At 42.7% G+C, this 23,991-nt stretch overlaps 1 protein-coding gene across 1 annotated transcript in view; it reads left to right on the top strand.

Annotated features, from left to right (window-relative positions):
- The window catches only part of arid5b (AT-rich interaction domain 5B), a 136,133-nt gene that overhangs the window by 45,195 nt on the left and 66,947 nt on the right, over positions 1–23,991 (top strand). Inside the window, exon 4 of the mRNA XM_080790072.1 lies at positions 14,484–14,714. Within this exon, the coding sequence (XP_080646198.1) occupies positions 14,484–14,714 (231 nt within the window). The remainder of the gene's footprint in view (positions 1–14,483; positions 14,715–23,991) is intronic.

Raw genomic sequence — 23,991 nt, 5'->3', positions numbered from 1 at the left:
CCCCCCCCCCCCCCCATCTTCTTCTGCTGGGTGGGATGGTTAATTTGAACCCATAGGGTATAAAATAGGTGTGGCTCAGAGAGACCCAGATACACTGTGTGTTATTATTTCTAGGTCCTGCCTGCGTCATCTATTCTAAATGACTAAGACCATTCCGGCGGAGTCCCACTTTTTATTTGTATTTGATTGATGCATTGTGCTGCTGCATTGTTACACTAATGGCTGCGAGGGTGGCCTGGTGTTTTTTAAAAGATGGTTCTGTAATGCACACGGGGATCACAGGTTTGGACAAGCCCTGATCTATGGCCATATTAGTGAAAAGTGTACATTTATTGCCTAGTGTCTTAGTTGGGTCTGTGACTAAAGATCATTCCTAATTATGTCATGCGACCACATGACCGTGTGTGTGCCTGCGATGCGCTGCCCTGGTGTAAAGAGAAAAAAGTGCTGTTTAACTTTTAGGCTGGTTTAGCTTCAGCGCAACAAAATAAAGTTGAGCTACGCAATGCATGCGTAGCGTACCGTACTGCAAGGCAAGCCAGCTGCCACTGCCTGCCAGGCTGATTAGAATTGAACACCAGTGTACAATCATGGATTCCTCGCTGGGTCTTTAAAATCTCGGAAATGATCGGATCTCGGAATCGGGCCAAATTGTCACTGGTACACTCTGGTTCGGGACATTTTTTGGACCTGTGAAGAGCTCTACTCCTGGCACCTAATCCTTCATTGAATATATGGTATGATTTGCAGTACCCCTAGAGCTTTAATGATAGTCATAGCATGTAATTCAGTTCAAACCACATTTATTCGGTTGGGTTTAAGGAGCTCTAGGGGGGTCTAGCAGGGATTTTACACTCTTGTTTTCTCTTGCTGTCTTGCCATGAATAATGGTGGTGTTTTTCTCCCTAAATGAATATAGTACTCACTTCAGCACCTCTGAAGAAAATTCATGTAGACAAACATCACACTACTGGACACTGATTGACAGAGAGCATAAGCTCTGGTGAGTGTGAGGGAAGGCAACATTTATGACTTGAAGGATTAAAGGAGTTGTTTATGTCGGGAAGGCCAAACAAGACCAAGTGTTACTGTAGCTGTGATATGACGACTTGCAACGCACTATAAAAACTGCTTGTAAAATGTATGGAAAATGGACTTACAGAAAATGCAATAACTTTTAGATCAAACCACCCAGAGGAAATCACATTAAACCACCCTTGATCGCATACTGTATCGATATAAATACAGGAACTTTTCTGTGGCTTGATCCGACTCTGGCTTCAGAGAACCTAATTGGTTACAGGCCTACGTCTGCTGAGTCACCACATGACAAGAGTAGCAATATGTTTTCATAAGCTTTTGGTCCAAGGGTGAAAGGCTAAATTTCCTATTTGTCTGACAAAAAGTTTTAAGGGCCCCCATTGCACAGGATGTGTTGTTGTAAACTCTGAGGGGCCAGCGTGAGCTCCCATGTCTAATCATTCTTCTTCTTCTTCTAACATGTTGTAGTGAGAGACAGACCGATCGAGGGAATCAGGAATGTGAGCACGAGAGAAAAATAATAATAATAGATGAAAATCCTCAATAGCGGTAGACATTTAAAGTCAAAACTGAAACTTCTGAATCAACTACTGTATTTAATTTTAGAGAGAAAACCTCATAGCTCACATTTTTGTGATTATTGAAACTCAACAAGAAAAAAACATATTTTTTTTATTGTATTTTTGGTCTTAAAAATGTGTGCTGAAATAAAGCCACTTCTTGTTAAACTTTGTTTATGAGTTACCTTTATATACACATGCAGACATGTTGGTCATCAGCAAAGCAGACAGACCCCGTTTCCAGACCTAAGCGCAAAACGGTTTAGCACCGTGGACAGGATAAGCTGTGATGCGTGTGCGCAGCTGGTTTTTAGACAGCTGGTGGATGGGAATTAAGCTCCACCTCCGCGAACGATTGACGCGGAGGAGAGCGCTTCCGGGAATCTGGCCGTCGCGCAAGTCGTCCGCGGAAGTGGAGTTTTTTTTCCATCCACCAGCTGTCTAAAAACCCGGTTTTTAAGCTGTGCCAAAAACGAGCACGGCTCTTTTGATAGTGTGGCAGCACCCAGAGAGAGAGAAAGAGAGGAAACAAATGAATGAATAAGTCTGAACAGGAGTCTGACACAGACGGTCGCCAGTGAAACATAACATAACATAACACTGATCAGTGATCACACTCTGTTTAAATCAGTGGTTCTCAACCTTCTCTGGATCAGCTAGGGCCCAATGTCAAAAGCATTAATCACAGCCCATCCATCTGACCACTTAGCGCGGCAGTCGAAAAGCATTTTCAGGGCATGATTATTTTGATGATCAGTAAATCCATTGTGTTCTGGCTTGGATACATTAAGTTCTTGTTTGTCGGTATTATTATATTAATTTTTCCAAGGAATTACAGAAAATAAAATAATAAATTGCATTATATTATATTAATATAACATATTATTACAATATTTTATATTAGAATAAAAAATATAATTTTGCCAAATATTTGGGGGCCTGTTTGCAATACCCTCTCGGCCCACCACTGGTTCCCAGCCCACAGGTTGAGGACTGCTTGTTTAAATGTGAACAGAGAGAGAGAGAGAGAGAGGGAGAGAGAGAGAGAAAACACATTCAGCACCCCTTTTGTTCCATATAGTGTTTCATAACGTTACAGTCCCTCTGCTTTGATCCCTCGCCCTCTGCATTAGATGAAGGAGATTGTTCAGTTAAGGGATTTGCGTTACTGTACCCTCCCTCCCTCCACGCCTTCCTTCCTTCCTTCCTTCCTTCCTTCCTTCCTTCCTTCTCCTTCCTTCCTTCCTTCCTTCCTTCCTTCCTTCCTTCCTTCCTTCCTTCCTTCCTTCCTTCCTTCCTTCCTTCCTTCCTTCCTTCCTTCCTTCCTTCCTTCCTTCCTTCCTTCCTTCCTTCCTTCCTTCCTTCCTTCCTTCCTTCCTTCCTTCCTTCCTTCCTTCCTTCCTTCCTTCCTTCCTTCCTTCCTTCCTTCCTTCCTTCCTTCTTCCTTCCTTCCTTCCTTCCTTCTTCCTTCCTTCCTTCCTTCCTTCCTTCCTTCCTTCCTTCCTTCCTTCCTTCCTTCCTTCCTTCCTTCCTTCCTTCCTTCCTTCCTTCCTTCCTTCCTTCCTTCCTTCCTTCCTTCCTTCCTTCCTTCCTTCCTTCCTTCCTTCCTTCCTTCCTTCCTTCCTTCCTTCCTTCTTCCTTCCTTCCTTCCTTCCTTCCTTCCTTCCTTCCTTCCTTCCTTCCTTCCTTCCTTCCTTCCTTCCTTCCTTCCTTCCTTCCTTCCTTCCTTCCTTCCTTCCTTCCTTCCTTCCTTCCTTCCTTCCTTCCTTCCTTCCTTCCTTCCTTCCTTCCTTCCTTCCTTCCTTCCTTCCTTCCTTCCTTCCTTCCTTCCTTCCTTCCTTCCTTCCTTCCTTCCTTCCTTCCTTCCTTCCTTCCTTCCTTCCTTCTTCCTTCCTTCCTTCCTTCCTTCCTTCCTTCCTTCCTCCTTCCTTCCTTCCTTCCTTCCTTCCTTCCTTCCTTCCTTCCTTCCTTCCTTCCTTCCTTCCTTCCTTCCTTCCTTCCTTCCTTCCTTCCTTCCTCCCTCCCTTCCTTCTAGCCCAAATAAATTGTTCCTGTGTTTTGCTTTATGATATGGACAGAGATGGTTTTAATATGTATGTACTAACCACTCGCCATCAGGGCTCACGGCGGGAGCTATGAAATGATTTATTCTGTGGAGAATAATTGAAATAAAAGGGTGAGATGGAGAGAGGCAGAGACAGAGACAGTGAGAAAGAGACAGTGAGCGAGAGAGAGAGAGACCGAGAGAGATGGAGGAAGATTTTATTTTGTGGAAAATAATTGAGGTAGAAGACACAGAGAGAGGGGGGGGGGGGGGGGGCAGTGAGCAAATATATGGAGACAGGCAGACTGATAATTAATAATAACAGCAGTGCTTTAGTTTAGTTGATCTATGTCCTGGCTGTCTGTCTACTTTCTGCCATTTTGTCCCCTTAAATGTTAACTAATTGGTTTCACTGACTGAGGCGCTGCTGTTCACCCAGCCCTCTTCTCTCCCCATCTCTCTCCCTCACATCTCCTGCACTCCCATCGCTCCCTCCCCGTGCCATTCTGTTCCCTCGCTCATACTTCCCTATATCGTCTCTTCGCGTATATACTGTATTTTTCTCTCCTTCATCGCTCCCTGTCTCTCCATTCTTCTGTGAATGTAATCATTTCTCCCATTCGTTTGTCTAGAAATAAGGAGAGCAGCTATTGTGTTTGGAGGACGCTTGTCACAATGTGATTTCCTTTTCTCCCCAAGCAGGGAGAAGTTAATCTCCCCCACATGATTTATCTCTGCAACATTTGTTTGACACCTGGGCTTCCTAACTCAATACATATTTAAATTGCTCATTAAAAAAAACGATGGGAAAAATAAATGTTTGCGTCCCAGGCAACAGGGTACAAGGGCGATGCTGTTTTAGCTGATTATTGCAGCACTTGATCCCTTGTCTAAACTTTCCCTGTGCATTATATATATTTAGACTCGATGAATAAATGATGCGTGTGTATGTGGGGCGGTGTGGGGTGCATACACAAATCATGTGTATGTGCATGCACGCACACGCACAGGGCTTGTGCATTTTGAACTTAAGTGCATGATGAACACAGACCAAAGTTATTAAAAAGCTTTTATGCGATGCAATTAAAACATAGGAACCAGGACAAGGACGGCATGTTCTTTGCTGGGAGGAAGAGGGTGGCTTGCAGATTACTGTGATGGATTTCAGCTTCACTGGCGTTGTAATACTGTATACAGCTAACCTAATTTGTAGGCTTATGTCCTAATTTGCATAATTGCATTTCACATAATAGCTTGCAATCTCCCGTTCTGATTTGTTGAAAGGATCCTCCTGGTTAGTGGTTATGTTGTGTTTGTTGCACCGACTGTGATTCAACACATGACAATTTGATTTTGTCGGCCTCCATCGTATGTATTCCCATTAACGTGGAGAGGCAGGGGAGGCGTGCCATGAGATTTAGCTTCTGACGTTCAAGACAAAATCACTGTAAAACAATCCTTACATTATAGCTTTCATTTGATTTCATTTTCCTCAATAAGATACTTATTCCACAAGTATCTTCTTCTTTCTCTTCTTCTTGGTGTTTATTTGTTCAGTGAAGACTTTTCTGCACTCACACACATTCCAAACTGAGCCTCCCTGCAGAACTAGTCTATTGAGCAGCTGCACATGACTGGGTCGGGGGCAGAGAGTCGATAGATCTGAACCAGTCACCCTCAGTGGTATTAATGCTGCAAAATGTAGGCGTATACAGGTATAGGGCTGAAGTGGTTACTATATGATTTGTAATAATAATCAAATCTATAAGTAAGTGAAGTTTTCGAATAATGTGGAGTAAAAGTACAATATTTGTCTCAGAGTAGTGGAGTAGAAGTAAAAGTATATTGGAAATACTCCAGTAAAGTAAAAGTACTTTTTTAAACTTAAGTGCAGTACTTGAGTAAATGTACTTGTTGTCTGTGATGATGCTGCTGTGAGAGATTCTCATCTAGATCAGACACAGTAAAGTGAATCCTATAAATGACCATGTAAACAAACCCAACAGATGGATGAGAGGAGATGGGTGTTATACTGTAATTACACTCGTTGGGCTCTTCATGGAAATTCATACAAAGCAATAATTACATTCATTATTAATTAGACTTTTACACGAACCCTAGCATTATATCAGCTATCATCCCCGTCAAGACCGACGGCGTTTCAATATTATAAGGCAAAACTTTGTCTAATTGCTGTTTTTATTTTTGATTAAGTATATTTGAACTCAATTTGTGAGTTGTCCTAACTGAAATTACTTTATGTCCAGGTTGGAACTACTGGTGTGCCAAATTACAAGTGACAATCTTGTAATTAAAGCTGGATCCTAAAATAGGATAAAACATTGAGCTTGTAGAAAGGCTATTGTCAGCAAAGAGATTTGGTGTAGAGAGAAATAAAAGGATTCAGAACGTTCAGTCAAGCCTTTTCATTCAAGCAAACACAACCTGGGCTGAGCTCAGCAGTTTGCCTGGTCATATCATTTGATCATTCAAGACTTCAAGTGGTGAATGATGGTGAATACCTTGGAATTGTGCTTATCTGGCTGAGGTGTGACTCAGTGGCAAACAGGTTGCAAAGTTGCCGTGACATGTTATCTCCTTGTAGATAGTGAGTGTTGAGAAAGAGAAATGTTATAATAATACGATTTCTAACAGTTTATGAGTCACCCACCAGTCTGGTTTTGTAATACCTGCATGATGAAAGATATCTATATTATTATCAATAATTCGTGACATATTGTCTTGGATGTTTGCTATTAATATAATGTAATAATAATAATAATAATAATAAGTTTGCTTCTAAGAGTTTGCTTTTCTTTGTTTTAAAGGCTGCATTAAAGTAAAAATATGTAATTTTCTGCATTACTGATGATTTTGTATTAAAAATAAATCTCATTGTTTTATTAAAGCAACAATCAGATCAGCAAAAACGATCACAAATGATCAGCAACGATATTGATATTGAGGTATTTGGTCAAATATATTTATACATCGGAACATGTTGTGAACATATATTTACTATTTTGATAGCAATACCTTTGTGCTTTTACTCTAAGAAAATGTTTTTGAATGCAGCTTTTAGCCTACTTGTAACAGCATTTCTACAGTACACTATGGCTATGTTTACTCCACCACTACATTCAATGTCCACCCTGCTGTGCCATGTGTTTGCTCAATGCTGAATATAAACCCGCTCTCCTGCTCCTCTCCGTTTTGTTCTCTGTCAAGTACTCTTGTCTCTCTCTCTCTCTCTCTCTCTCTCTCTCTCTCTCTCTCTCTCTCTCTCTCTCTCTCTCTCTCTCTCTCTCTCTCTCTCTCTCTCTCTCTCTCTCTCTCTCTCTCTCTATCTAAATTCCATTTGTACACTTTCACACACTAGTTACCCCCCCCCAAATCTCCCTGGACCCCACCTGAGAACCATTGATTGATTGATTGACTGACTGACAACAAAGTATGCACAAAACAACTGATTGCATATTATTGGTCAAAAGGATATGGCACAAAAAGTCTGAAGGCTAATTTCCATTGTAGTCCTAATTGGATGTTGTGACAAGGGGAGAAATAAAACACAGCTACAAAAGCACAAGACATACTGTAGAATTCAGTTAAAATCAGGATCAAGTGGTATTAAGAAAGCTCTTTAAGGAGGACTTAAGCTAGGAATAGTCCCAATCGAATTAGTGACTGCAGGCACTGCATTACTAGTTCATTTTCAACAAAGCATCATTGCCATCATCCTCCTCCTCCTCATCAGCCCCTGGCCAGCGCTTCAGTGCCTGTAGTTGTGTATTGATCAGGGCTGTGTGATGTGATGTGATGCTCTGCCAGAGCGGCACAGTAACAACATGTACGCAGGAGAACATTAACAAAAGGTCTCGCCACGTTACGCTATAGTGTGCAAAAGCTGCTTCCTGATCGATAGCTTTCGATCCGCCCTCTGACTTCCTCGTCTCCACACACACTCACGACATGCACACACACACACACACACACACACACTCATGCGCGCACATGCACGCACACAAACACTAAGGTGCACACTTATATTATCTACACTACCTCACAGGCGTACTTATTTATTTCAATTCCGCGAGCACATTTAGATGCCTAGATATTCAAAGCTAGAGCGATGTGTGCAAATCTGTGCACGGATGTTACTCACATAATATGCTCCCTGATCAAATACATTCTCCAGGCATATTAAGCATGTATAAAGCTGTCTCGATCACTCTCTCTTTTCCACACAAACACTCCCTGATAACAACTGGAGATGTAGGCAGATTATGCCATTGATATATCATGGAGGGGAAACACACACACACACACACACACACACACACACACACACACACACACACACACACACACACACACACACACACTGCCTGCCTAATAACTGCCGTCTATGCAGGCAGAATATATCCACTGATAAATCAGAGGGCCCTGCTTGCTGCAGCTGAGTCTGCTATTTATCTTAATTGTCATAGAACCAGCCACTATTCTACCCTGCCTGCATATTATGTCTGGAATATGAATACTACTGTATGTGTGGAGACTGTGAAATATATGCCAGTCCCTCTGTGTTGGAAATATAAACCCTTTTCTTCACATTAAAATAACTCTTAATAAGCTGTGAGAGCGAGCCTTACAGTAGCTTTTTCCGGTGAGGATGTCAAGGCTATATCTATTTTTCTCTCTCCCCAGCTGTCATTCGTGTTTCTCGTCTCTCCTTTGTGCGTGCTGCTATCTAGGGAAGAAGCCGTCATAAAAGTCCCACTTTGTTTTAACCAAACGCCTGCTGCGGTATTGGTGAGCTGTTGCCCCACAGACCCGAGAGGAAATGTCTGGAAAATGGAAACCTTTGCTCCCATGACGAGCATCAGACGATGTACCATAATTTGGTACAAAACACTGAGGGACGTGTTTTGAATTCAGGTTTTTTTGCCGTTTGATCTACTTGGAATGACGCTGAGATGCAGCTGAAGCATTACTAATCAATGGACGCCTTCTGTGGCGGTTCCAATCAGAGTGTTTCACTTAAAAAAAAAATGCTCTAAATCAACCCAAAACTGTTTGATATGCTGGTTAACTTTTGTGGGGATTAGCTTCCTCAAGTGCCAAGAAAAACATCTGAAAATGTAACTTTCCTACTTCGCAAAAATCCATTCAAACCCAAGAAGACAAGAGGCGTACAGACTAGAGCAATGTTTCCCTCGCACAACCCCACAAATGTTTCCCTTCATTTAATTTAATTTTGTCAGGGCTGAGAACTGCGTACTCCCATTCTGTGGTGTAAAGTCCCACAGACCAGTGTCAGGGAGAAGCACTGGGAAGATGAATAATGTTACCTGTTTTATTATACTCAACATTTTACCCTCCTACGGGCGAACATCTCCCTGGCAACTAAGAAATGGGAAGAACATTTGTACATCTCTGGCATCTCTGCTTTATTAGTGGACCATGTCGAGAAACGGGTGAGGGAAATAGGGATTTACAAAACGTCCTCAGTGAGATGCAAACCCCACCAAGTTATAGAGTCTTAAAATGTATGTATGGCTGCCACCTCAAGAGGAAAAGTTATACAGGTTTAGCATTCAAGTTTCTCTCACCTTTTTTCAGTAGTGGATAAAGTACTCAACCTCGTACATGAGATGTAGTGAACGGGAAAATAATAAGTATCCGAAAATACGTAAAGTAGAGATCTCAAAGTCATGTACTTCATTACTGTCTATCGCTGCCCCTTCAACGAGGTAACATTTTAAAGGTTTAACACAAGTGTTGAAGTCTCTCTCACCTTTTCTATCTCCCTGTTGATTACCTCGTTTACTCTTATCTGACCACTTATCTCTCTCTTCTCTACCTACCCTTCCTCTCATTGGCTGAAATACCTGCCTCACTGATTGCCCTGATTGCTCAACTTAATTTCAGCCGACAGCAAAGCGTGGATGGGGACCGGGGGACCGGGTAGAGCTTATTATGCTCTGTTTGTTCCTCTGAGACTGAAATATTAAGAGAAGAAAGAAATTGAAGTGCCGGCTGATTATGTTTTGATCGTGTGGAAATGCGAGCCGAGGCGTCTCGTTAATACCGGCATGAATGGCTGGCAGAGACCTGTACATGACAACACAATTATTACTCTGAGATAACTAGAATGGTTAGAGAGGAGGGGGGGTGGAGACAAACAGCGATGGAGAGAGAGGGGGGGAGGGAGTGGGGAGTAAGAGAGAGCTAGAGACAGAAAGAGAGAGGGGTAGGCTAGGACAGCAGAAAGAGCAAGGGAAGCAGAAAGACATCCAATTGTTGATTGTAATCAGAGAACACAAACAGCTAGCAAAATATTATCACTTTGAAAGACATCTCACTCCATCTGCGTTTCACTCTCATAAAACTGCTGCCTGCTGCAGAATGCATGAGTCGACAAGACACTATTTATATTTTAGTGCTTTTAGTTTTTTCTTCACTTACTTTCAAAAAGTACACGTTAGTATAAATCGTAAACCATCTCACTCAAATCTGTGCCATCTCAATGGATCTCGATTTGCTATATGACAAGAACCCTCAGGCTCCTGTCCCCGGGGGTTTGAAGAGTGCATAATCAAACCACAGGAACATTTTCAAGTAATAAAATCCTGATGCGAGTGATTAAATAGCCTCTCCACCACATTCACCACTGTGACATCATGATGACATTTCTGCTGTGATCCAATTGGTTCGCTTTACCAGGTGCAGGTATATGAGCGATGGCAAGAGAGGGAGAGAGCAAGAGAGAGAGGAGAAAGTCACCTGGGGAGGACAAAAACTAGCTGAAGAAGTGAGAAGACAGAAAGAGAGAGCGACAGAGAGGGAAGGCGATCAGAGTGATGACTAGTCATTCTTATGTAAATATATGCCCATAGAGAAGCAGTTGGCACTGGGTATGGCTCTGGAACAGTGCAGGTTGACATTGTTAAAACTCCCAACTCCAGTCTGCCTCATCAGATGAGATGACACACTTTGTGTATGTGTATGTGTGACGTGTACAGTATGTGTATGTGTATGTGTGTGTGTGTGTGTGTGTGTGTGTGTGTGTGTGTGTGTGTGTGTGTGTGTGTGTGTGTGTGTGTGTGTGTGCGCGTGTGTGTGTGTGCGCGTGTGTGTGTGTGCGCGTGTGTGTGTGTGTGTGTGTGTGTGTGTGTGTGTGTGCGCGTGTGCGTGTGCGTGCATGCTCACAGTAGAACAAGCACTGCGTTTTGGCTCACACGCGGCTTAAGTCAAACAAATCATTTCTAGCACAACTTGCACTGGAGTAGACCCTCTCTCATTCCCATACCTCCTTTTTATCTTTTCTCCCATAACCCCCTCCTCTGTCTCTGTTTCTCTCTCTCTCTCTCTCTCTCTCTTCGTCTCTCTCTCTTCAGCAAGACAAAAACCCTGCTTGTCAGGGCCATTGGACAGAAATTGCATAATGTGATTTCGGACTGCTCCCTAATGACAATGCTGGCCCCTCCAATTAGAGCTGAAAAGGAGAAGGAATTTGGCTCTTTGGAAAAGGTTAGATTTGATTAACAAAATCACCCGCGGGAACGAAGAGGACGGCGACGTCTCATCTCACCCTTCACTTATCCTCACCTTCATTCCTCCTCCCATCCGCTCCTCTGTCCCTCTATACTCCTTTACACTTCCAGACACTTTATTCTCTTGTTTTGTATTCACTCACCCCCCACTCTCTGTCTCTCCCACTCTCCCTTCTTCCCCCATGTCAAATCTCTTCAGGAGGGTATTCTGCACAGCAGCGTGCCACTGTGATCAGCCGGGCCTGAAGTGACCCCATTAAGACGTGAAGCATTTTCAAACTAATCCTAGACTGTGCTAATTGTCAGAGAGGGAGAGGGAGAGAGAGACTTAACAGAGAGAGAGAGAGAGAGAGAGAGAGAGAGAGAGAGAGAGAGAGAGAGAGAGAGAGAGAGAGAGAGAGAGAATTTGGGGGTGATGGACAAGAGATGTCAAGGGAGATGTCTTTATTCAAGGACAGAGAATGCCATGTATTTCAGGGTTTTGTTTACTTAAAAATCAATACATCATCTGCATTGTTCCTGAACAAATCCTAGAGATGCCTCAAGCGATGCAACTAATGTATTATTTTTCATTAGGAGATGGTTCCAAAGTGGCTAGAATATCAAGGACACCTTCAACAGGGACACATATCTCAGATTTATTTGCTTACATCATACACTTTGAAAACCAATGAAGCAATTTATAAATGGCTTGGAAATTGACTTCAACATCCAGGCTTCTTCCAGTAATAATACATCAAATAAAATAGTCAAATGCAGGAAGAGTCAACATTGTGGGCATCTCAATGATAAATTGACTATTATTTTCCAAAATGCACAGTGCATCATTATTCAGACAAAAATGTAACCTACAACTTCTTGTTTATGCCCATAATGACGGGCCTGCTACAGTTTATGTAGTAATTTGTAACAATTGTAGAATAGTTGCATGGCCTTAAGCATATTCAATCATGTATACTTTACATTACTTCAGACCATTTTCCATAAACGAGAAAAATGTGCCAATGTAACATTGTAATGTTTATTGTAACTCTTCCAGTGACCAAATAATCAGCCAAGTATTCCATGGTAATTATCTAAATGCATGCATTTGCACAAGGCACACCAATGTCACAAAATGTCAAGTCACTCCTGTATTCATAGTGAAAATAACTAATCTACAAGTTCACACTTCTATTGCAATAATAAATGTGTGCCTTTCATGAAATCCCAAGGCACACAGCGTGCTTCCGCACACCGTTTCCAAATGACTGTCTTAGAGAACTACCTCTGAATCTGTTGGCCAGTTGGGTTGTGAGTCAGCATGGAGCCTTCTTTTATGCGGGCTGTGGGCATCACAGGCCGTTACTAGCAACCACAGAGCCCGATTTGAGCTAAGAGATTCTTAGCTGTAGTGCCAGTGGTGTTGCAGGCAAGAAATATAGCAGCAGTGCGGTATTGGGTTGGTAGCCGATTATGTCGGCCAAAAGTTTGTCTGAAGCCAAATTATCTGCCCTGGCAAACAGAACATGGCGGATATGTGGTATGAGTTTGGCATGGCTCCGTTGCCTGTATAGTTATTCTGTGCGTGCGTGCGTGTGCATGCATGCATGCATGCATGCATGCATGCATGCGTGCGTGTGCGTGCGTGTGCGTGCGTGCGTGCATGTGCGGCAATGATTTTGGGGGAGGTGGTGGTGGCACTCTTTATCCTTTTCCTTCCATCTCTCTCTCTTTCCTTTTCTCTCACTCTCTCTCTCACACACAAAGAGTGGAATGACAGATGTGGGCTCTCGTCATGTCAAGTGCATCGTGTTTTATGTGTCCCTGGCAGGACTCTCATGCACTCCGGCAACCCTGATCTATTGTGTGTGTGTGTGTGTGTGTGTGTGTGTGTGTGTGTGTGTGTGTGATGGAGCGATAGAGTGATTGTCAATTTTTGTGTGTGTGTGTGTGTGGGGGGGGGGGGGGGGGGGGGGGTGACAGAGAGGGAGAAAGAGTTACTAGGCCAGAGCATTTGGGCACAGCAGGTTGTTTGGCACAGCGCTTTGGCATCATCTAACCGTCATTCTGCTTGCTCTGTGCCAGGGCTACTATGATACCACTTGGCCAAGTCACAGGGAACCTGTGTGTGTGTGTGTGTGTGTGTGTGTGTGTGTGTGTGTGTGTGTGTGTGTGTGTGTGTGTGTGTGTGTGTGTGTGTGTGTGTGTGCGTGTGTGTGTGTGCGTGTGCGTGTGCGCGTGCACGACCTATTCTCTGTTCCCTTTGGCTTCACGGCATGCTGCCTAGCCAATTTCATACAGTACTGTTATGCCCTGATAGCTGCCACATTTATACTGTAACTCTAGCTTCTTTCCCAGGAGGTCAAACATTTAAAAACTATAGCGACCTTGCTAGATTAAACATAATAATCCTGGCCTAAAGTAGCTCTACAAGCCTGAGCATTTTGAGTAGACATTTTCACTATCCATATTCTGATTATTGCATATCAGAATATTAGAACTAGAAAAAATCAGCGATAAGGCTGACCAAGCAGGAAGGCAATAAGCAGTAACAATAATATACACAATAAGCCATAGAAATATGGAAGACTGAACTTGTGAAAAAAAGACCATGTAATTGTGACAGGGTCAGTTTTAATTGTGTGTGTGTCAGTGTGGGGTGGGGGGGGAGTTGTCTGTATTCAGATTTGAACCCATGACTTTGTGTCCCAAAGGCGAGAGCCCTACCTACTGAGCTAGAGCTATCCTGACACAATCAGTTGTTGTATTGTTAACAGCCAAATCAATCAAGAAGGCAATAATTAAATATACTTTGAGTACCAACGCATAAGTACTCAAACAGATCTACATGTGTAACGTCCGGGATTCGAACTCGGGCCTCCCGCATGAAAGTCCAACATCTTAACCACTAGACAAAAGGGATATCCCTCTGGACCGGGGGAGATATTAGACCTTTGAGGCCATCAGGCAGAGGCAGATCACAGATCAGCTTTGTAACCATGTCACATGGCTCTCTACCATGTTGCCAAGTTTCGCGAAAACCGACTGCACGGTTCAGCCAGAACTGCTATTTTTGTCGGAAGGAGAAGAAAAAAGCTAACAATAACGGAACAAGTCCTTTCAGGACTGCTTGGTCCTTTAATGATTACTTAAGCCTGTCCTGGACGGGAGTCTCCAGACGTAAAAGCAAATATTTCACTCTAGAAAGATTATATGGTAAATAAAACATTCTCTTGCATTGTACATCCCCGCCAGGGAGTCCTCCCCTAACTCCTCTCCTCTCCGCTCTTTCTCTCTCTCTAGGTGAAGACCCAACCCAGAAGAAAGTGCTGGTCCTCTCCTACCCTCAGTATTGCCGGTACCGGTCGGTTCTGGCCCGGCTGGGACAAAGTCCGCCTTCCCTCCTAACAGACCAGGTGGTGTTGGCGCTGGGCGGCATCGCCTCGCTGTCTGAGAACACGCACGTCCTCTACTGCCGGGACACCTTCGACCACCCCACGCTACTGCACAACGAGAGCGTGTGTGACGAGTTTGGTGAGTGTGACATACCGTATGACGTACACATGCTGTAGTTTGGTGAGTGTGACATACCGTATGACGTACACATGCTGTAGTTTGGTGAGTGTGACATACCGTATGACGTACACATGCTGTAGTTTGGTGAGTGTGACATACCGTATGACGTACACATGCTGTAGTTTGGTGAGTGTGACATACCGTATGACGTACACATGCTGTAGTTTGGTGAGTGTGACATACCGTATGACGTACACATGCTGTAGTTTGGTGAGTGTGACATACCGTATGACGTACACATGCTGTAGCAAACAGGCGTTTGGATATTGGCTGCTTTCAGTGCTGTTGGTCTAAAGCGCTTGTGACATGTTCCCCAAGAGATGTAGGGAAGATAAATTCGGTTTCAGCCTCAGCCAGCTGATGGCTGCTCAGATGGTTGTGATGAGCGCTCAGGAGGGGAGCAATTAGGGGTTAAGTGTCTTGCTCAGGGACACATTTGACGAATAGATCGGGGCCGGGAGACGAATCGGTGTCCTTCTGATTACCAGATGGTCTCTCTATCAAGGGTGCCGCCTGATGTAAATGAGATGCATTAATAAGCTCTATATTTGTGCAGGTTTCCCATGTGTTTCCGGTTCAGATCTAATCTGCAATCAAATGAAACTATGGGAAAATGTACTGGAAGTGAAAACCCAGGTACTGTGTGCCATATTGTGGAAACACAGTTATGTATGCACACAGCCTATTATTTATTTTTCTTTCACTGACTTTCACTGACTAGAGGATAAGCCTCTTGAGATGCAGCATCTCATTTTCAAGGGGGTCCTATTCAATTCTTATTCTGGCAACACAGGACTATTTATGCACACAGCCTATTAAATTCTTCTTCTGGCAACACAGGACTACAGCTATGCACTAAGCCTATTCAGTTCTGGCTATTGTCATGATACGGAGCAGAGCAACCTACAACAAAATTAGCAGTGTCATCAAGGCAGTACAGTACAAAATATGTATAACAACATGGATGGAATAAAAAACTAGGCATTCACTAGAGGCTGAGTTAATGCACCCAACCTCCGACAAAACCAACCCCCCCAGCCCAACATACACCTTTGCACTTCCAAGACAATGAGGGATTTTGCCATGCCCCAAAAGCTGTTTAAATGTGTGTCTCAAAGTATTCTATCAGCAGATAGATAGTTTATTACACAGCTATCCTGCATGAATTAACCTGATGCTTCATATTTGAACTAACCTGCATGCTAGAGTATATCGCCGCTGTAGTCGGGTGGAAACCTCATATGTCTAAAACTGTTCCTTTTCCGGATTCAAATTGAAAAAAAAAAATAGCAAAAGTAGCAGATCTACAAGCTCAAAACGTGTCACTTTGAGCTTGCGGAAACCTACTGGTTGACAGTTGTCAGTAAAGTATGTGAAGCAGATGGCACAAACGGCTTGGACACTGGATGTGTCACCATCTTTATTGTAGCTAGGACATTACCTCTCCATCTGGAGACCGATATACAGACAACAGACATAAAACCTCCGGATTGTGGCTTTAACTGCACACTGGGGTGTAAGTACAGTCCAGTATATGAGTACGGTATATGTAAAGCCTTTATGGTTACTTTCTGTCACAATATTCCATAACTGCATATGGCACATGTAATCAGATCAGTGTGTTTATGCGTGCGTGCGAGCATATTGGTGTGCGCGTGCAAGTGTTCATCAGTACGTATGTTGTGTGTACTGTATATATCCATGTGTGTACTGTATATATCCAACTGTGTGTGAAACTGTGAATGTGTGTATTTGTGCTTTGTTTGTTTACAACTACATATACTGTATGTGACCTTCTTTGTATCATCATTGCGACCATACGGTAGGTCGCATATTACTATGAAAACCTGAACAACCTGTCAGTCCTTGACTGATAGTGTAACTGTCCATTCAAACTCTAGACGCCCCAAAGTTATTAGCACAGCCGGTGAAAACTAGAAGTTTCAACAGGCCTGAAGATTCTACTAATTAGCACACATTTTACGCCCTACCAGGCCCGGGAAAGAAATCCCAGACCTGTTGTTTCAGCACGACCTCGTCCTTTAGGGCGAGGGCGCTTCTCGCCCTCAGGGCATCTTACTGGTTGCCATCAGGCAGAAAACTCTAATCTCCATATTTCTATGTCATATTTATGTGTGTGTTTTTTATAATCAACGCCGTACTTTGTCATACTACAGTGTCACACAAAAGTAGAAAAAAATTGAAGATCTACAAGCTCAAAACGTGTCACATTGTGAGGCGTTTTGAGCTTGCATATCTGATATTCTTGGCATTTTTTAATTTGAACAGTCTTGGACTAGGTTTCCACCCGACAGCAACATTATACTAGCCTGGTTAATAAACCAGACTAACATTATACCATAGTGCCAGATTCAAGGATGTTCACATGCACAGACGATACACAGTAAAGTCCTTAGTGTTAATCTAACTCTGAAGAGTTTATAGAAACCAAATGTATCTATTTGTACTTTCTTCCACTAACACTTAATGATGGTAGCAACAATGCAGACGGTGACATTATTGTACTAGCCGCTTCCTGGAACAGTATGGATAACAATACAAATACAATGAGGTGAAATTGTCTGAATAAAGGCTGAATCGGAGAGAGAAAGAGAGCATAACATCAACCGTAAATCCATTATAACTTAATATTAAGTCCATCATAACATACTATGAGTATTGTTCCCAGCATGTTCCTGTATGTATGTGTACTACTACTCAGACTACGCACGTAGCTGTATGCATTGCGTGTGTGTGCACGCGCGCACGTGTGTGTGTGTGTGTGTGTGTGTGTGTGTGTGTGTGTGTGTGTGTGTGTGTGTGTGTGTGTGTGTGTGTGAGACTGTGTGTGTGTGTGTGTGTGTGTGTGTGTGTGTGTGTGTGTGTGTGTGTGTGTGTGTGTGTGTGAGTGGGTGTACACTGTACAGTATGACATGTGTACGGGTTTCTGTCACATGTGTGTGTGTGTGTGTGTGTGTGTGTGTGTGTGTGTGTGTGTGTGTGTGTGTGTGTGTTCGGGATTGTGCATGTGTGAGTGTCTTCTTGTGGGCAGCTGGTCTCGGCCACAGCTCCAGATTGCCCTCCCAATGCAGATTATTCATCCAAGACAAATACAGGAAGAGCAGTGAGTGTTGTGTGAGTGGAAATGCAGTTCAAATGGTGTAAATGATCTCAGATGGCAGCGGGGTAATATTCACAAACCTGTTTGCACTGCTCTGTTTTGCTTTGGGAATGAGCTGTAACCAAGACAGATGGCTTTGTGGCGTCTCTCTCTCTCTCTCTCTATCTCTGTCTCTCACGCACGCACGCACGTTGCATGCACGCACTCGCGCACGCATGCACACACACAAGCTGTTGTTGCGACTGCAAGTCGCACTTACTATACAAACGTGCAGGAAGCCTGCAACGCTCAAGCCTGTCACAGGCTTCCGTCACATCACACTCTTCATGTAATGCTGCACACACGCAACACACGGCCACTACACACACACACATGCCGGCGATTCGTGTTGCAGCGCAATGGCGCATTCCACTAAAAGTTTATTTCACTCATGCCATATACTCTGGCAATCGTGCCATACTCTGGCAATCCTCACCTTTTTTTAAAGTACTGAATAGGCTGCTGCACACCGACCCTGCACAGCAGCAGCACAACAACAACAAAGCCCAAGCCCAAACGAATCAATGAATATATATCTCTTTTGCTCCGTGGATGGGACATTTACATTTAAAAGCTATTGGATGGACGTGTGGATAACAGCATGGTTGTGTGCAATATCGGAGGGAAGGTTCCATAATCCATATGACCAACGTTAGCTTCCATGCTAGCTGCTTCAGCTTAAACATGTCTCGCAGAGAACACCGGAGGCTCGCGGTGATTTCACCACAGCACGAAGCGGTCAAGCTGTCCTCGATGTGAAGCAGCAAGCGTGGAAGTCCGTGGTCAGACAATGGTCTGCTCCAACCCCATGTGAAATGCACTCCCCAGCTAGTTCATTCCACAGTTTTTGATTCCTTTGTCTTAGTGTTTTCCCTCCTAATAAAGTTGTTTCATTGGTTTTCTCATGCCCGCCATGTAAAGCACATTTAAGTATTCATATAGACACTGCAGACACTTCATATAGGCACTCGCTGCACTTGTTTATGTGTTGGATTTGGATATTAAGTAGCCTTTGATTTAAAGAAAACCATAATGAAGTGACATTATTCTGGTAGAGTGTCTCAGCCCTGCGGTCGCTTTCTCGCCTTTAAGGTGTCTTACTGGTATTACTATACTTGTGAGGACATCAGCGTTTTAGGAACAGCAGTTTCATGAATTCATTGATACATTCCTTTTTTTTTACATTAACCCTAAAGCTGAAAATGGATCCACAAGCTTGTATATATGCTAGGGTTGTCCCGATCGGATCGGGTGATCGGAAATCGGGGCCGATCGCGTCATTTTCAGATGATCGGGATTGGGAGCCAAAAAACGTGATTGGGACATCCCTAGTATCAATTTTATATTCGTATCATGATATTAGACTGCATGGATATTGTCTGTGATTTGGGATATTGTGCTATATACACACACACACACACACACACACACACACACACACACACACACTGATGATCAGACCTGAATTTCATGAACTTCCATGCATTATCAAGTTATAGGTATAAGACATTGCTGTCCAATTAGTTTAGCCCAAAACCTGCTTAAAAGAGGTTTGACAGTACCACCGAAAATGGTGATGTTCCTAAGACTTACCCGACAGGCTTCCAGTGTCCATCTGTCCGTCCAGTACCACCTTGTCCTTCTCTAGCTCCCCGATGATCTTGCCGATGCGTCCAATCATATGGTTGACCCTCTTGGACAGCAGCTGGCTTGCCTTAGACTCCTCTAGGGCCTTCTCCTGGCCGTTCTTAGACAGTTCCTTCCTTATCTCCTTCAGATCCTATGAACACACATGAAATATCAAATGATCAGAATCGGATCGGGAGCAAAAAAAATGATCGGGACATCCCTAATATCTGCTATTTCTGAGTTTGTTGAAATGCTATTGTCTTATTGTATTTTTCTCAGTATAAATGAGGCATTACTCTATCCCTAAACCATAAACCTAACCTCTAAATGACTGCTCCTTACCCCTTTTCTTAATTCCTCTGCCTATTTGTACTCTAAATTGGCCCTCACATGTGTAGTAATACAAGTACACACACACATGCATGTGTTTGCGCACACAAACTACAAACTGGGTACATACTGTATGTACTGTATACAGTATATGTCCACTTGCACACATGGATCTCTGGGATGCCCGCATGGGCATGGGCGCATGGGCGCATGCACACACACACACACACACACACACACACACACACACACACACACACACACACACACACACACACACACACACCTCCCCTGATTGTTCTTTTTAACTGCTCTCCTCAGGAGGAATTCAAAGAGAATCTATTTGGCAGCCAGCGAAACACAATCCAAGTGTTCTAGAGGGCAGCAGTGCTGGCTGTTTAAGTTACAGTTAAGGGTGGAATTTATTATGGAGACAGCTAACCCTGAGCCCAGAGCATGAAGTCATTGTTCATGTAAGACTGAGCTACATGCTGGATTTATTACAAAGAGAACAAATTCAATTTCGGGTGGGATATGTTCTGAAATACATCAGGGAGAGATGAGAAAATGTGAGACGAGAGAAGCAGGAATGGAGGGGCGGGGTGGTGGGGGACTGAGAAATGGAGGAATGGAGAAAGGAAAATTCCTGTTTTTCATGCTTGGGATAACGGCTACTTGGCGTAAAATCTGTAGCGTTTTTAGACTAGCTGCTACATTTAGCCCAGAGGACGGTTTTCCATCTTTGGAGACTTGAAGCAGCGGTGGAAGAAGTACTCAGATTTAAAAGTAGCAATACCACAATAGGAATACTTAGTAGTTACGGGTGAAATTCCTATAGTCAAAATTGTACTTTACTTTTTTGTACAAAAGTATATTGGCATCAAAATATAGTAGTATCCAAGTAAAAGTTACATTTCCTTATAATCTATATTTTGTTGTGTTGTGGATCATGTTGTATATCGCTACAATATGTGCCTCTGAAATATAGTATAAAGTAACAACACAAATACTCATGTAAATGTGTTAATAGCTTTAACCTCTTAAGCCATGTACAGTATACCAGTGGTTCTCAAATGTTTCATGTCAAGGACCCCCAGAATAATATGTATTTGGCGAGAGACCCCCCCCCCCCCATCTTAAAGATATGTTGTGCCAGGGACCTCCAGGTGATTTTCACATTTTTTCACACTAAAAATGAATTTATAAAAAGCTCACAAAGTATTTTCTTTAATGTTAATAAATTAATTATGATGGTCCCTGGCACAAACTATTTTCAGATGGGACGTCCTTGACCTAATACATATTCATTTGGGGCCCTTGACATGAAATCTTTGAAAACCCGCCGACTGACGTACAGTATACTGACTGTGTGTAATAATACGGGAACATCTCTGTTCACCCATAAGTCACACTGGATAAGAGCTAATTCCCTAAAAGTGAAAAGTTATGGAGAAATCATCACTTAAGTGTTTTTTTGGACCATATCGTCTCTCTCATCTGGTTTCAATTCAGCCTCTGTCAGTCTTTCCCAATGTCGGGGCTTTGGGACCCACAATGGGAAGAAGGGGAAAAAACGGGTCCCACAAAAAATGCCTAATTAAACTAAGACGACGTTAGTGATATTTCATTTTGAAATGAAAAACCACCGCCACCACTTGTTGGAATGCACGGAAGCCGCTGTGAAAGCTGTGACCTACACACATGGCTGGTGTGGCCATTTGGCGAAGCATGCAACATGTTATTTGGCTGTCTAGAGTATTAAACGTTAATACGACACAAAGAGGTTCCAGTGTTTAGTGTCTTCCTCAAGGACCCGTCGCTGTCAATGCTTATATTTGCTGTTCTGGGGATTGAAACTGTGTGGGGTTTTTTTTCACTTATGAGAGGACCTGTTTAACCACTAACCCACAGCTCTGCGAGTTTTGCTAAAATAATTAATTTTGTCCAAGACAAACGCAATGTTTCACATGAGAAACCAGGTTCAGGTTCCTTGATTCTTACTGTGCCTGCATGTAGTTTTGGTTTGCAGTAGTCAAAGTATACATTTCACAAACAACACAGACAATACACAAACAACTATAATGAGCTAGAGTGCTCAAATTAATTCAAAAAAATTATCATTACAACTAAGGTAAAATGCAGGTTAAAATAAATAAATACAGATGCTTCTACTTCTTAAATCGTTATCCCACGATTTTGTAACCCATTTTTCACCTAGTGTCTTATCTAATCATGGGCTCTACACTCCCTCTGCCACCCTGGGGAGAGCAACGGACTGACCTCATGCTTCCTTCAATGCATGAGGAGTCCAAGCCGCTTCTTTTCACCTGGCGGGGTGAGTTTCCCCGGTTGGACATAGCGTGTGGAAGGAACATGTTATTCCAACCGATTCGATTGGCCAGGGGAGGCAGTCCAGAGACCAGGATTACTGCATGTTTTTTGTGAGGGTACGCACGACCGTTTCAACTACGTGTCTTGTTGCGCCCCCCCCCCCCCCCTCTATGGGTTTCGTAGAAAGGCAGCCAATCAGAAGTACGCGTCAGTATGACGATATGTCATGGGTATTCATAGACCAATGCTTTTCAAGCCACTGGTAAAGATCTTTTCACCAAAGATAGCCGATCTTACAAGCTCACAATGCGTCCCAACACCCTAGAATATGGACACTGGGGTTCAAGTAACCACCACTGCTGGTTGATGATTAAAGTTTCTTTATTAGGAAAAAGACCCCTTGAGATGTATCATCTCGTTTTCGAGGGGCTCCCAACAGTTACATGTCACAACTTTTTTGTACATGTAAACAGTAAAACAAAACAAATTACATACACCTAACATGGACACAAAACACAAAACATTAAACATTGAAACCTTGAAAACCTTACAACCTCATTACGGCTTTGAATCCCATAATATAATGTAGCATATGAAGATTCTATGTCCTATACAGTGAGTGCAAAAAATATAATTAAATAATGATAATAGTAATACAAAATTAAAAAAATTATAATAAAATAACGGAATAAACATGGTGATATAATGGCATATTTACTGAAAGCAAGAACATAAGACTTTGAAGTATGAAGACAATGCACTTTTGAAAACTGGGAATGATGAGATGGATCTAATGTTATTTGGTAAGGTATTCCAGTCTGACGGGGCTTTAAAGGAAAAGGCATATTTACCAAATTCAATACTGACCAAAGGAACATTAAAATAAACCTGAGTGGAGTGTCTGGTACGTTGTGTTGAAGGGATAGAAGTTAAATAACGTTTGAGGTAAATGGGATAATTGAAATAGATACATTTAAAAACCAGTTGAAGCCAGTGCATGTGTCTTCTTATATGTAAAGGTGTCCATTGAAGTCTTTCATACATTATGCAATGGTGTGTGAGAAAAGGACAGCCAAGGACAAATCGACAGAGTCTATTGTATGCAGTGTTAAGCGGCACAAGATCTGATTTTGAGGCATTTTGGTAAACCACATCACAATAGTCAAATAGTGGAAGTACTAATTGCAAAGCCAGTTTCTTACGTACACTGAGTGAAAAGCAGTTTCTGGATCTATATAAAGCATTTATTCCGAAGTTAACCTTTTTTAACACATGGTTAATGTGAGATTTGAAAGCAAGTTCTGGGTCCAACCATACGCCTAAATATTTAATGTTGTCAGCTTTTTGCAAAGTCGTGCCATCATTACTGGTTATAGTAAGGGAATCTGTTATGGATTTGAGTTTAGGACTAGTACCAAAGATCATAATAAAAGATTTTGACTTATTGAGCAGTAATTTATTATGTAGGAGCCAATTTTGTAATATGTTATAGTCGTATTGAAGAGAAGTTTGGATTTGTGCTAAATCAGAGTTAGATGTGTAGATGACCGTATCATCGGCATATAGCTGGGAGCAACAATGTCTAAATATTGATGGCAGATTGTTCACATAAATAGAAAAAAGAAGGGGTCCTAAAGTTGACCCCTGGGGCACACCTTTAAGTTGAACCACCATATCAGATTTCTTCCCATGCATGACAACACACTGTTTTCTATTATGGAGGTATGAGTTGAACCACAGAATTGCATTTTGAGAGAGGCCAATCGCATGTAATTTATCCAAAAG

The sequence above is a fragment of the Protomyctophum bolini genome (assembly GCF_963924005.1).
Source record: "Protomyctophum bolini genome assembly, chromosome: 18".
NCBI classification, from domain to species: Eukaryota; Metazoa; Chordata; class Actinopteri; order Myctophiformes; family Myctophidae; genus Protomyctophum; species Protomyctophum bolini.
This window is presented reverse-complemented; position numbering and strand designations above follow the sequence as displayed.